This window comes from Channa argus, chromosome 18, assembly GCF_033026475.1.
Source record: "Channa argus isolate prfri chromosome 18, Channa argus male v1.0, whole genome shotgun sequence".
In the NCBI taxonomy this organism is placed as follows: domain Eukaryota; kingdom Metazoa; phylum Chordata; class Actinopteri; order Anabantiformes; family Channidae; genus Channa; species Channa argus.
Genome location: NC_090214.1, coordinates 21,796,843 through 21,810,587, shown reverse-complemented (window position 1 = coordinate 21,810,587; position 13,745 = coordinate 21,796,843). Strand labels below are relative to the sequence as shown.

The 13,745-nt window shown below is 39.4% G+C and overlaps 1 protein-coding gene across 1 annotated transcript; it reads right to left on the bottom strand.

Annotated features, from left to right (window-relative positions):
- Window positions 1-477: 477 nt before the first annotated feature.
- Window positions 478-9,260, bottom strand: reep5 (receptor accessory protein 5). Its single transcript, XM_067484753.1, has 5 exons — window positions 9,088-9,260; window positions 8,699-8,792; window positions 3,576-3,714; window positions 2,279-2,447; window positions 478-732 (listed from the first exon to the last, which is right to left on the bottom strand). The coding sequence occupies exons 1-5, from the start codon at window positions 9,203-9,205 to the stop codon at window positions 683-685; spliced, it is 570 nt and encodes a 189-aa protein (XP_067340854.1). The 5' UTR covers window positions 9,206-9,260; the 3' UTR covers window positions 478-682.
- Between the last annotated feature and the right edge of the window lie 4,485 nt (window positions 9,261-13,745).

Here is a 13,745-nt window from a genome sequence, read left to right as displayed (position 1 = left end):
GGTAAAATGTGGAAAGTTTCTGAAAGGCTTTTATTTTGAAAGTGTGTTTCCTGTCTGTGAGGGGTCGTGTGTGTGTGTACCTATTCTACCTATTGGCACTCAAAACACTTTACACTGCACCATTCGTACTCACACGTGGCCAACGCTCACCAGCACTAACTAAGATGGGGTTCAGCATCTTGCTCAAAGACAATTCGACATGTGTCTCCACTGTGCATGTTGTCCACAAATCTTGCAGTTGTTGGTTCAATCTTCGGTTCCTCCGGTCACATGTCAAATATTCCTTGAGCAAGACACTGAACCCCAACTTAGTTGCTCCCGGACACTGAACCCTTTACATCACGTAAAACTATTCATTTTACCTGATGTAAGAATTAACCCTATAGCCATTCACCCTTTATTGCCATTTCATTTCTCAGCTAAACTTTAGAACAGAGAAGAAAGAAAAAAACAGCAATCAGAAAACCACCACAGGAAGTTTGTCATCATTTTATTTTATTTGGTTTACACTTTCAGGCCAGCACATACAGTCATCCTAATTTAAGGGAGTGGCTTTACTTAATACACGTAATGTAACATCTAATACAGTTGGGATGAAGGTTAAGCACTGTAGCTCTTAAATATAAACAGAATTAAGGCAATGTTTCTTCTGTAACAGCTCCAGAATGGACTGGAAACCTCCTTAGGAGCTCTTCTTCTCCTCAAATATGAGATTTGCTGTGGCTTTCTTGGCTGTGAAAAAATTACACACAAATGTCATATTTATTGAGTCTTTTAGTTACAAACACCCAGAACTTTGGCACAGAAAAATAAGGACAATGTCCTTAAAGGTCTTCCCAAACTAAAGTTGAATTTCCCCAGTGATGTCCTTGTATGTCAAAAATATTTTTCAAATCAATTACATGTTAGTGAAGCATATGGCATCGGCAATACATTTCATAGTGCGAAAAAGCTGCATTTCACCCTGTGTCATTCAGCTTCATCTCCTGCACTAAAAATCTCCGACCTTCCCTTTTAAGCAGAATGAGCACCAGGTCATCAATACCTGCTGTGAAATCAATTTTTAGAGCATGACTTTTTAGAGCCTACTTGCATATTTGCGATGTATAAATTTGTGCTGCGTTTAGATCACCTCTAAAGATTTTGCTTTTTTGTAGAATTTATTTGGGTGGTTTCTGATGTAGAAAGGCATTTAAGCCACGTAACACGTCAAAAAAACAAAAAACAAACAAAAAAAAAGTGAAAAGTATTGTAGCAGTATTGTAGTATTTTTCCTGTATTGGAAAAATAAAAAACTTGCTTAATGTTGAATCTTCTGTGACAAGGTGATTGCATCCTTTTGCAGAAAACAGGTAAATATAATAAGCAAATGACTATGGGCGCACATCTGAACACAGCATGGTTACTAACAAAACCTATTTTAAACATAAAGTCTACCTTTAGGGAACACAGAGCGGTTTTAACGCTGTGGTGGACAGTGACCAGCATGGCAGAAAAGGTGATGCTGACCATGGTTTGATATGTGTGTGAACACCCCATCACAGCTTCCTTTGCTTGAGTTATTGACCTCAACAATGTAGCTCTCCATGATTCTTTTTTCTGACAGAAGAGTACCTCATGTCTTTTTTGTCATTTAATAAACATTGTGTAAAATGAAAACCTTTTGGCTCCATCTAGTGGGAATATTAGTAATGTTTCTGAAAGCTCTATTCAAAGAACAGGTTCACATTTTCAAGGGTTCCAGATGCTTCCTTCTGTTAAAAGTGGCCATCGAGAAATCATTTCTCAAAGTTCTTTTAAAGGAAGTGATGGGGGTCAAATTCACAATCCTTGTTCTCTGCATAAACTTATGCAAATGTGTATCTAAAGCTAAAATGGGGCTTAAGCAGTGTTAGTTTTTTAAATCAGGGCTTTTGGTGTGAAATTCTCTGGGTTTCCATGTCGTGCTGTAGTTGTGGGAATTTTTACCTTAGTATTAAGTTACTGTGACAAATTTGGACGGTTGAAATGTACATTACATGCAAATAGATATTTATCACCACTTAGTTCGAAGTTTACTGTTGAACAACTATTATGTTTTTTTACTCCTAATGTTGTCTTTCACATAAGATTTATTTGGTTCTTAATCTCTTCTGTGAATAAATCTGATGAATTTGCTGATTTCAGGGGCCATATTTTCTAGATTGTTACCAGATAGTTTTTTCCCTTTACTTCAAAATGGAGTCTGGGTCAGGATCTGTGGACAATGAAGTTAACACAAACACACTGAATTGCTCACCCTCATCTCTTATCTTATCAGTAGCTTCCGACGCCTTGTCCTTGAGGTTCTTCACCACATCATCAATCTTGGCTTCATTCTTGAGGAAAAATGGTCGAATGATGCGGTTATAAATATGGATGGATCCATTGGAGTGAGTTGGAGCCATGCACCACAGCAAAAAGACACACTGGGAAAGAAGACAAGAACTCTCTGATTAATCTATAACCACACATACATTACAGGCTGTACTGAAACTGTTCCCAAAGTCAAATTTTACGGCTGTCACATCACACACAAACAACAACGTTTGGGTTAAAATCAAGGATGGAAAAAGGAGTAGGGGGAAAATACTTTAATTTTCCTGCTGTGGCTCCACTATGAATAGACCCCATTGTTTAAACTTAGAACAAATTTAATGTCCATATCATCAGAACTTCTCTGACTTTCTGAAAGGCCGCACTCTCTCCGTGTCTCACAGAGATAAGTGGTTAAATTAATGGATGATCTACCATCAGTTTCAGATTCTGTGTTCTTCTGTGAAAACATACACAGGACTTGTTTTTATTTTTACTGTGTATACTGAGCTTATTTCGTATATTAATTTTGAGAATGAATTTGGTCTGATCTTATGAGACATTTCCACCATCATTTATTAGGCAGTATGCAGACAACTGAAGAAACAATGTGACTGCAAAGAATGAGCACAGAGATAGATGTGTCTCTATCAAGTATGTCAAAGTCAATCTGTGCATATCAACGGATATGACGCAGAAAATCCAGCACAAATTCACTTTGGAGTAGGTGACTTTGGTGTGACTGAGGGAAAAGAACTAGAAAAGAGAACATGGTGAAGCCACGTGCTGAAAGGGTTTCACATAAACAAAACACTAGAACAAAGACACAAACAATGCCAGTTAGGCTGCTGCAGTATGTGGAAATTAATTAGGCTCCTACTCCGAACTTCCTTCTACAGATTTTTGTGTTATAATTTCACTAATGTTCATAAATTCAACAGCAAACAATGAAAATCGACACAAATTAGATTAAATCATTTTTTTCCATTTATGGACCCCAATACTAAAAAATGCAGAACTTTGAGGCCATGTCACTTTTTGTTTTTGGGCAGGAATAATATTCAAGCTTTTTCTCCTCCGGCTACTAAAGTGTAATTCCTTGGCAGTTTTCCAGAGAGAGATGAAAGTTGATGATTCAGTTCAGTGTAAATATATAAATAGCACTTAACCCAAACTGTAAATTCTAACAACCAGAATCCGTTACACTACCTGAAGATAACCATCTGACCAAATCTAATTACCTTTCCAATGTAGTACAATGGGAACCAAGAGAGGAAGATGTCGGCAAAAAACTCTGCCACACTGAACACTCCATATACCACCCAGTAGGTCAGCCACTTAGTGTCGTCCTCTTTGGTGGCACTTTCAATGGCCTTAATTCTGAAAAGGAAGAGGAATAGAATGTAAGAGAATAATGTAAAGGGACTCGTCTCAGTACCTTTTCTGTTAGATCTTAGTGCTGCATTTGATACCATTGATCACAACATTTTATTACAGAGACTGGAAGATGAAATTGGGATTAAAAGAACTGCACTACATTGGTTTAAATCTTATCTGTCTGATAGATTTCAATTTGTTCATGTTAATGATGAATCCTCCATGCACACAAAGGTTAGGCTACATTTTACTTTAAATATGTCTCCTTTAGACAACATTATTAGAAAACACACTGCTGATGATACCCAGCTATATGTATATATGGAACCAGATGAAAAGAATCAGTTAATCAAGCTTCAAGCCTACAAGACATAAAGGCCTGGATGTCCCACAATGTTTTACTTCTAAACTCAGACAAAACTGAAGTCATAGCATTTGCAACCAGAATCTCAGAAACCATGTAACTCTAGGTGGCCTCAATGGCCTTAATTCTGAAAAGGAAGAGGAATAGAACGTAGAATAATGTGAAAGAAGGGGTTAGAGGGGGAAAGCAACAAAGTACTTATACATTTCTAAAAAAGCTGAAGTTATAGTATTTGGACCTAAAATGCGAGTAATAATTTAAAAGTAATCAACATTTACATTAAGAGACATAGCTTTGACCTTCAGTGCTACTAGAACAGCCTTATTCCACTACGGAACACTGCCAAAAGTAGAAGCACCCTGTCTCAAAGTGATGCCGGAAGACTATATACTATACTGACCTGACGGACTCGTTCGGTAGGATATTGCGTCAATTCCTGTTTCTGCACACTCTTGGGTTTCTACCGAAGGACTGTTTACTGATTAATTGCAGCTCTTATTTTTAATTAAATAACTGATTCTTGTGATCTAAGTGATCTTCACACAAGAATTAATACGTGAGTCGTAACATACGCTTGTATTACACAAGCACCTGCTCTTGTAAAACATAACCAGCTAAAGTTTACAAATTCCACATTTCACCTATATTAGCTTCGCTAGCTTAGCAGTTATCCGTTAGCAATGGCTTCTCTGTCTCCCTCTGTTTCTCCTTCTCTCACTTGCTCCGTGTGTCTCATGTTCAGTTTTTCCTCTGCCTCCTTTAGTGATAATGGTTTATGTAATAAGTGTAAGGTTTTTGCAGCTTTGGAGGCGACGCTCACGGAACTGGAAGCGTGGCTCTGCACAATGGAAAACAACTCAGCTAGTCAGGCCCCGGTAGCTGGTGTCCCCCAGCAGTTCCCGAGCAGCCGGGAAGCCAGTCCGGCTGGGTAACGGTTCGTAAGAGATCTAATGCTAAACAGACGCCCGAGGTTCACCACCAGTCGGTTCACGTTTCAAATCCATTTTCCCCACTCAGCGACACACCCGCTGAGAAACCAACTCTGGTAATTGGTAATTGGCAGCTCTAGAGTCAGAAACGTGAAGTTAGAGACTCCAGCGGCCGTAGTCAAATGTCTTCCTGGGGCCATAGCGGTGACACTGAATCATGTTTGAAACTCCTGGCTAAAGATGAACGTAAATACAGTAATATTATGTACAGCCGCATGTCGTCATTCATCTGCTGGCTGTCTAGGTGGTGTCCAGCAAACGATGTGGGCTACTTAGACAATTGGAAACGTTTTTGGGGAAAACCTAGGCTGATTAGGAGAGATGGCATCCATCCTACTTTAGATGGTGCAGCTTTCTTATCCAGAAATATGGCTGGTTTTATTAGACAACCAAAAGTATGACAATCCAGAGTTGAGCCTAGGATGCAGAGATCCAGTCCTACACGTCTCTCTGCAGTGTCCTTACAACCGTCACCCCCCCACAACTCTCACATACCCATAGAGACTGTGTCTGTTCCCCGACCAACTAAATTACATAAACCAAAAACGACCATAAGAGGAGCTAATCATGATAAACTAATAAAAGTTAAGACTGATCCTCTTACATAACAAAACTATTAAATGTGGATTATTAAATATAACTGATCATTAATTCGATTTATTTTGTCTCACTGAAACTTGGTTGCAGCAGGAAGAATATGTCTGTTTAAATGAGTCATATTAATTATCATGTTCCTAGAAGCACAGGCTGAGGTGGAGGAGCAGCAGCATCTTCCATTGTAGCTTATCAATAATTCCTAGACCTAAACATAGTTATAACTCATTTTAGAGCCTTACTCTTAGCCTTTCACACCCAAACTGGAAAACTCAAAAACCACTATTATTTGTTATTGTGTACCGTCCTCCAGTCCCTTATTCAGAGTTTTTGATTGAATTTTCTGATTTTCTATCTGATTTAGTGCTTAGTACAGGTAAAGTCATTATAGTTTGTGACTTTAACATTCATGTAGATGCTGACAGTAACTGTCTGAGCACTGCCTTTAATTCATTATTAGATTCCATTGGTTTTTCCCAAAATGTAAATAAACCCACTCACTGTTTTAGTCACACGTTAGACCTTGTTCTTACGTATGGAATTGAAGCGGATAATTGAACAATATTTCCGCACAACTCTCTTCTGTCTGACCATTTTCTAATAAAATTTGAGTTTACAATAACGGACTATATAGCAGTTAGGGAAAAATTCCACTATAGCAGTGGAAAAGCTGTCAACAAATTTAAAGAAATTTTTCTTTCATCATTTGCCAATACAATAAAAAGTAGCCACTTTAATGTTACTCCTGCACAAGTTGATTATCTTGTTGACAATTCTGCAGCCTCACTACGTCCAATACTCGATAGTGTTGCCCCTCTGAAAAAGAAGGCAGTAAACCAGAAGAGGTGGTCTCCATACTATAGTTCACAAACACGCAACTTAAAACAGGCAACATGAAAGTTAGAAAGGAAGTGTTGTTCCAGAAATTTAGAAGAATCTCACTTAGCCTGGAAAAATAGTTTAAAAATGTACAAAAAAGCTCTGTGATGCCAGAACAGCATATTATTCATCATTAATAGAAGAAAACAAGAACAACCCCCGGTTTCTGTTCAGCACTGTAGCCAGGCTGACTAAGAGCCATAGTTCTGTTGAGCCTAGTTTTCCCTTAACTCTGAGCAGCAAGGACTTCATGACTTTCTTTATGAATAAAATTGTAGCTATTAGAGAACGAATTCACCAGATCCTCCCCCCAAATATTATAGATAGATCTTCATGTACAACAGTGCTGGAATCATCATAAGGCTCCACTCCCTGTTAGACTGCTTTTTACCCATAGATCTATCTGAGCTAACTTCAATTATTACCTCATCTAAACCAACAATCTGTCTGCTAGACCCTATTCCAACTGAGCTGCTCAAGGAAGCTTTACCCTTAATAGATACGTTCATATTAAATATCATCAATCTATCTTTAGAAACAGGCTATGTACCACAGGCCTATAAGGTAGCTGTAATTAAACCACTAGTTAAAAACCCTGTCTTGACCCAGGTGTTTTAGCCAATTACAGACCAATATCTAATCTCCCCTTTATTTCTATAATCACGATACACAATGTTTATCCTATTTCATCTCTGAACGACAGGGTTGGTGGATCATTGCTTTTAACATTTTAATGCCTTTGTAAATAAGCTATTCGTGTAGTTAGTTTGACTGCATAGTTTTCTGAGTATAACTTTGAGAGAAATAAGAGTAAGGAACAGGCATACACTGTGTGATATTTAATAGGATACACAAGAGCTTGTGATATGTCTCCTGTATTACCTCTGTATGATTATATCAATAATTGTGTTTAGGCACATTGACGATGGGCTATCAATCGAAACATTAAATAATGTAAAGTGTCATAAAGGAGTTCTGTATTATTCCATATTATGAGCTTTTGACCAGAGGATTTAGAGCCCAAATATGGATTTTAGGGTTGGCGTGTTTCATTTTTCATTTAAACATTTTAACTTAGGTTGGTTGCACTCGATCGATGCCATTTCTGTATGTGAGTGTGTGTGTGTGTGTGTGTGAGAGAGTGAGTGTGAGTGAGAGAGTGAGTGAGTGAGTGACAGAGTGAGAGTGAGTGAGTGAGTGAGTGAGTGAGAGAGAGACAGAGAGAGAGTGAGTGAGAGAGAGAGAGAGTGAGTGAGTGACAGAGTGAGAGAGAGAGACAGAGAGAGAGTGAGTGAGTGAGAGAGAGAGACAGAGTGAGTGAGTGAGAGAGAGAGACAGAGTGAGAGTGAGTGAGTGAGTGACAGAGTGAGAGAGACAGGAGAGAGTGAGTGAGTGAGTGAGAGAGAGACAGAGAGAGAGTGAGTGAGTGAGTGAGAGAGACAGAGTGAGAGTGAGTGAGTGAGAGAGAGAGAGACAGAGAGAGAGTGAGTGAGAGAGAGAGAGACAGAGAGAGTGAGTGAGAGAGACAGAGAGAGAGTGAGTGACAGTGAGAGAGAGAGACAGAGAGAGAGTGAGTGAGAGAGAGAGAGAGTGAGTGAGTGACAGAGTGAGAGAGAGAGACAGAGAGAGTGAAAGAGAGAGACAGAGAGAGAGTGAGTGAGAGAGAGAGAGACAGAGAGAGAGTGAGTGACAGTGAGAGAGAGAGAGACAGAGAGAGAGTGAGTGAGAGAGAGAGAGACAGAGAGAGAGTGAGTGAGAGAGAGAGAGACAGAGAGAGAGTGAGTGACAGTGAGAGAGAGAGAGAGAGAGTGAGTGAGTGAGTGAGAGAGAGAGACAGAGTGAGTGAGTGAGAGAGAGAGACAGAGAGAGTGAGTGACAGTGAGAGAGAGAGAGAGTGAGTGAGAGAGAGAGAGAGTGAGTGAGTGACAGAGTGAGAGAGAGAGACAGAGAGAGAGTGAGTGAGAGAGAGAGAGACAGAGAGAGAGTGAGTGACAGTGAGAGAGAGAGACAGAGAGAGAGTGAGTGACAGTGAGAGAGAGAGACAGAGAGAGAGTGAGTGACAGTGAGAGACAGAGACAGAGTGAGTGAGAGAGAGAGTGAGAGAGACAGAGAACAGACGGGCCCCGCCTCTGTAGAACTGTTCTAAGAATAATATACTTACGATATATAGGCTGGGTAAAGAAAGCCGATGAGGTTGCACAGTAGGGAGGCTCCATAACCAAACACCAAGTAAACACCGATGACAAGGATGACAGCTGCAACAAATTACAGCACATATTTTCACGCTTTTTTACTCCCAAAACACTTCACTAGGCCTATGCTGAACACATTATGTAAAATTAAACTAAATTCTCTCAGCTACTGACTATAAACAGCAAGGTTTCGTTTCTTTTGTTAGGTTATGACTAACGCTAAATGCAGCTTCTCCTAACGTTACACAAGCTGGCTCCTTCCCTCTCTCTCTCTCTCTCTCTCTCTCTGTGTGATGCAGTCGATCTCTTCCTGTTTTCTCTCTTATCATCTTGTATTATCGCTCCTGTCAACACTCACCGAGAGCTAAGTACGTCCTGCTCACTCCAGTTTTCTTCTCGATCTTCGCCAGAACATCTGTCACGGCATTTTTCTCGTGGAGAAACTTTTCGAATTTTTCTTTGAGGGCCTGCGCCATTGCTGCACTTCCGTCTTAAACGATGCTGATGAAATTGTTCCGACTCAAACTGCGACACGCCCTTGACTGTAGACAGGAAGTCCACTACACATTACGATCACAAGTTTCAAAATAAAGGCAGGGAGTTATTCAGTTTTGTTTTTTGGAGCTGAACATTTCCGCGTTTAGGGTTTAGGGGACTCGTTTCTCATACACTGCACTGCCAGCCGAGGTTTGTCTAATGGAGGAAACACTACAGCAGCGTTTTAACGTTTTTTTTACAGTTATTACATAAATTTCAAATAATAACATGTAGGTTAACTGGTTGCATAAAAAGAAATAGAAGAAATGAACTAAGTGTCTCTGGGCAAGACACTGAACCCCTAACAGCCCATTCCCCTCCCCAGCTGTGCAGTGGGTCCAAGCCCGGTACTCGTTAAGTTGGTACATTTACAGATCAGAGTTTTTCCCCTCATGGCTATTTCTCTACAGACGCACCACTTTACATGTCGACCCTGTAAAATCTGGGGGCAGGTCTGCACATAATGAAAGGGGCTAAAAAGCAACACTGGAGAAGCTTTTGCACATAAACAAAGATTGTACTGTGTTTCCAATCTGTTCTTAGAATCTTCACATGGTGTAATAGGACACACATAAAGTAATTTGTATTATATTATGTTTTTCTCAAATACTTTCAATATTTTAGTGAATGTTTCAGTTGTTCAGCCCAACAATGCAGCTATTGTGTTGTGCAGTTTATTTTTGTCTCAAACAAATCACGTCACAAAATAGTTTATTCCTTTTTCCATTTGTTAAGAAGTGTGTGTATTTTCTTAATACACCTAGCAAGTGTAGTTTTAATAGCTCCTATCTTTAAATACTATTAAATTTATTTTGCCTAACAACAGGTATAATACTGATTATTTAACAAATTTTAATAATCAGCCATCACAAAATAATAGAGCATATTCAATTGTATATACAAAGACCAGTGTAATTGGTTGTGACATTTGTATTCATGATGGATTACAACACTGTTTTAACAATTATTACAGTGCTTTGTTTTGTTTTTTAATATATGTAAGAAAGTCACAGACATTCAATAGCCAAGATCTATGTCAGTGTTTATCAACTGTCTTAGTTTGATATTACAGGTCCACAGTTTTAAAAAAATAATATTTTCATATTATGCTCTGACATTAGTTCCACACAGATATGGAACACACTCATCACATGGAAGTCTTTAAATGCCCACTCATGCCACATAATGCAGACAATCTCTGCCTACATACATTTAAGGGACAGCATGCAAGATGGATGTATGTCCACAAGGTTATTGGAAGCTGTGGACATGACTGTGTTCAAGTCAATACTTAAGCTCTAGATCATATTTAATGCAATTTGCAAAAATACTGGCAACTAGGGCCTCACTCAAATAATTCTGACGTGATGGTTTGTAACATGACAACAGCACAATGCAACATCACAACTTTTGCTATAATGACCTCTTAACAGCTAAAATTAATTTATATCAGAACCCAATATTTAAAAAAGTGATTAGGTTTTTACTTATTCATGTTCTGATCATTACACAGGACACATTTTAATACATCTTCTCTAGGTTGGACTACTGTAATTCCCTACTTTCAGGATGCCCCAGTAACTCCCTAAAGAGCCTGCAATTAATCCAAAATGCTGCAGCAAGAGTGCTGACTGGAACTAGCAAGAGAGATCAGATTTCACCTTCACTAGCTTCTCTCCATTGGCTTCCCATTAAATGTAGACTAGAATTTAAAACCCTGCTTCTTACATATAAAGCTCTGAACGGTCAGGCTCCATCATATATAGAAGACCTCATAGCACCATATTATCCCAGTAGACCACTTCGAGGTCTACTTGTGGTTCCCAGAATTTCCAAAGGTAGAATGGGAGGCAGTGCCTTTAACTATCAAGCTCCTCTCCTGTGGAACCAGCTCCCAGTTCAGATTCGGGAAGCAGACACCCTCTCTACTTTTAAGTCTAGGCTTAAAACCTTCCTTTTTAATAAAGCATATAGTTAGTTATAGTTATGCTGCCATAGGCTTAGACTGCTGGGGGACCCACCCCCCAATGCACTGAGCTCCTTTCCTCCTCTTGACCCTCTTTCATCTCTTCTCAACCCACATTTATTTGTCATCACTGTATGACATCAACTTTGTGTCTCTTTCACCCGTAGTTGTCTTTCTCCTTCTCTGTCTCCCTCTTTCTGTCCCTTTCTTGCAGGTGTCCCCGGGCTTTGAAGCTGTGTGTTTTCCAGTGCACAGCTACTGGTCCTACCAACCTGCTGAATCTTTTGTTGTTGCTTTTTGTTGTTCTTTTCTTTTCCCCCTTCACTTTCCAGTCAACCCAACCGGTCAAGACTGATGGCCACCCACCCTGAGCCTGGTTCTGCTGGAGGTTTCTTACCTTAATGGGAGATTTTCCTCTCTACTGTTCCCTATGGCTTGCTTAAGGGGGACTTGTTGGATTTTCTCTATACATCTTTATAATCTTTACTTTATTATGTAGTTAAGTGCATTGAGATTACTTTGTTGTGAACTGGTGCTTTATAAATAAAGTTCAATTGAATTGAATTAAGAAGCTATCTGAGAAGTACTCTGTCAAAGAGGTCAGTCCAAAAACTGGACACATTGTCTTTGCAAGATCAACCACCATTGTTGTATCTGCTACTTGAACCAAAGGTTTCATTGTCAGTTTCAGCTTCTCGTGCATTTTCTGTTCCTACATCCAGCAGTGCTGATCACTGCATCTCCCAAGTAGCCAGCAATGATCTTTGGGTCGTTTGTAAGCTGTAAGCTTCATATCATCTTTCTTCAAAATCCATCAATGCATTTATTTATTACAATTTCAAATGGCTCAAGCTCGTTGTAACCCTCACTATGCCAAATATAGTTCTGACCACAGCTGTGATAAACACGCTTTTGCAATCTGTTTCCGGATCTCCAATCAGTACCTTCACCATCCTTCAAGCAGTTTCTCTGTCAGTTCCAATTCCAACTGTAACTGTTAAATAAACGCTGCCACCTCAGCCACAGTTTCAAGTACATATATTTCAGAACTGAATAAATGGAATAAAAAGGGCTAGCAGACATTTAAAGCATAAATTCATAATAAATTCAACCAAATCAAAAATCAAGTCAACTGAGTTTGATGTTGCTGAACACAGTAACTACATACATTTTGTCTCAGTGACCTTCTGGTTGAAGTCAAGTCTTAGTCACCAGTCTTTGTTCCACTGACTGTCTCCAAATACAGCTTCAGCTGTGATACCTTTGAGGTGATGAGGATCTTCAGCAGGTCTTGTTCTCATCAAATGTGTCCTCCTGCATCAGGGCAGCACTAACGAGGTGTCTTTGAAGAACAACCTGGTGTGTTGCTACAGATTGAAGAGTTAGAACATGAAAATCATGTAGTGATGACAACATGATCATTTTACACACAATAAATACTAAACACACACTAAATACTGATTAACTAGTTCTGTTCTGAGTCTGTTCTGTAGAAAAGTTCTGTGTATCCTGAATAATTACAGTATATTATCAATGTTACTAAAACATTTGGCACACTGTAGAAATTGCGAATAAAAAAAAAAAAAAGAATGCAATAATTTAGAAATCTCATAAACTTATATTTTATTCAGAATACAACTTAGATGACATATCAAATGTTTAAACTGAGAAAATGTTACAAAACGGCAAATGTTTTCTATGGGTGAAAGATGTGGACTGCAGACTGGCCATGTCAGTACCCGGATCATTCTTCTACGCAGCCATGATGCTGTAATGGATGCAGTATGTGGTCTGACACATCATGTTGGAAAATGCAAGGTCTTCCCTGAAAGAGACAACGTCTGGATGGTGGCATGTGTTGTTATAGAACTTGGATGTACCTTTCAGCACTGATGGTTCCTTTCCAGATGTGGAAGCTGCCAATGCCACACGCACTCATGCAACCCCATACCATCAGAGATGCAGGATTCTGAACTGAGCGCTGATAACAACTTGGGTTGTCGTTGTCCTCTTTAGTCCAGATGACATGGCGTCCCAGTTTTCCAAAAAGAACTTCAAATTTGGATTCGTCTGACCACAAAACAGTTTTCCACTTTGCCACAGTCCATTTTAAATGAGCCTTGGCCCAGAAAAAAACCCTGCGCTTCTGGATCATGTTTACATGTAGCTTCTTTTTTGACTTATAGAGTTTTAGCCGGCAACGACAAATGTCACGGTAGATTGTGTTCACCGACAATGTTTTCTGGAAGTAATCCTGTAATGTATGGTTTTCTGGCCTTGACCCTTACGCACAGAGATTGTTCCAGATTCTCGGAATCTTTGGATGATATTACGCACTGTAGATGTTGATAACTTCAAACTCTTTGCAAATTTGCTCTGAGAAACTCCTTTCTGATATTACGCCACTTTTTGTCACCGCAGCATTGGGGGAATTGGTGACTTCTGAGCGACGCTGCCACTCTTTTTATACCCAGTCATGTTGCCAATTGACCTAATAAGGTGCAAATTGCTCC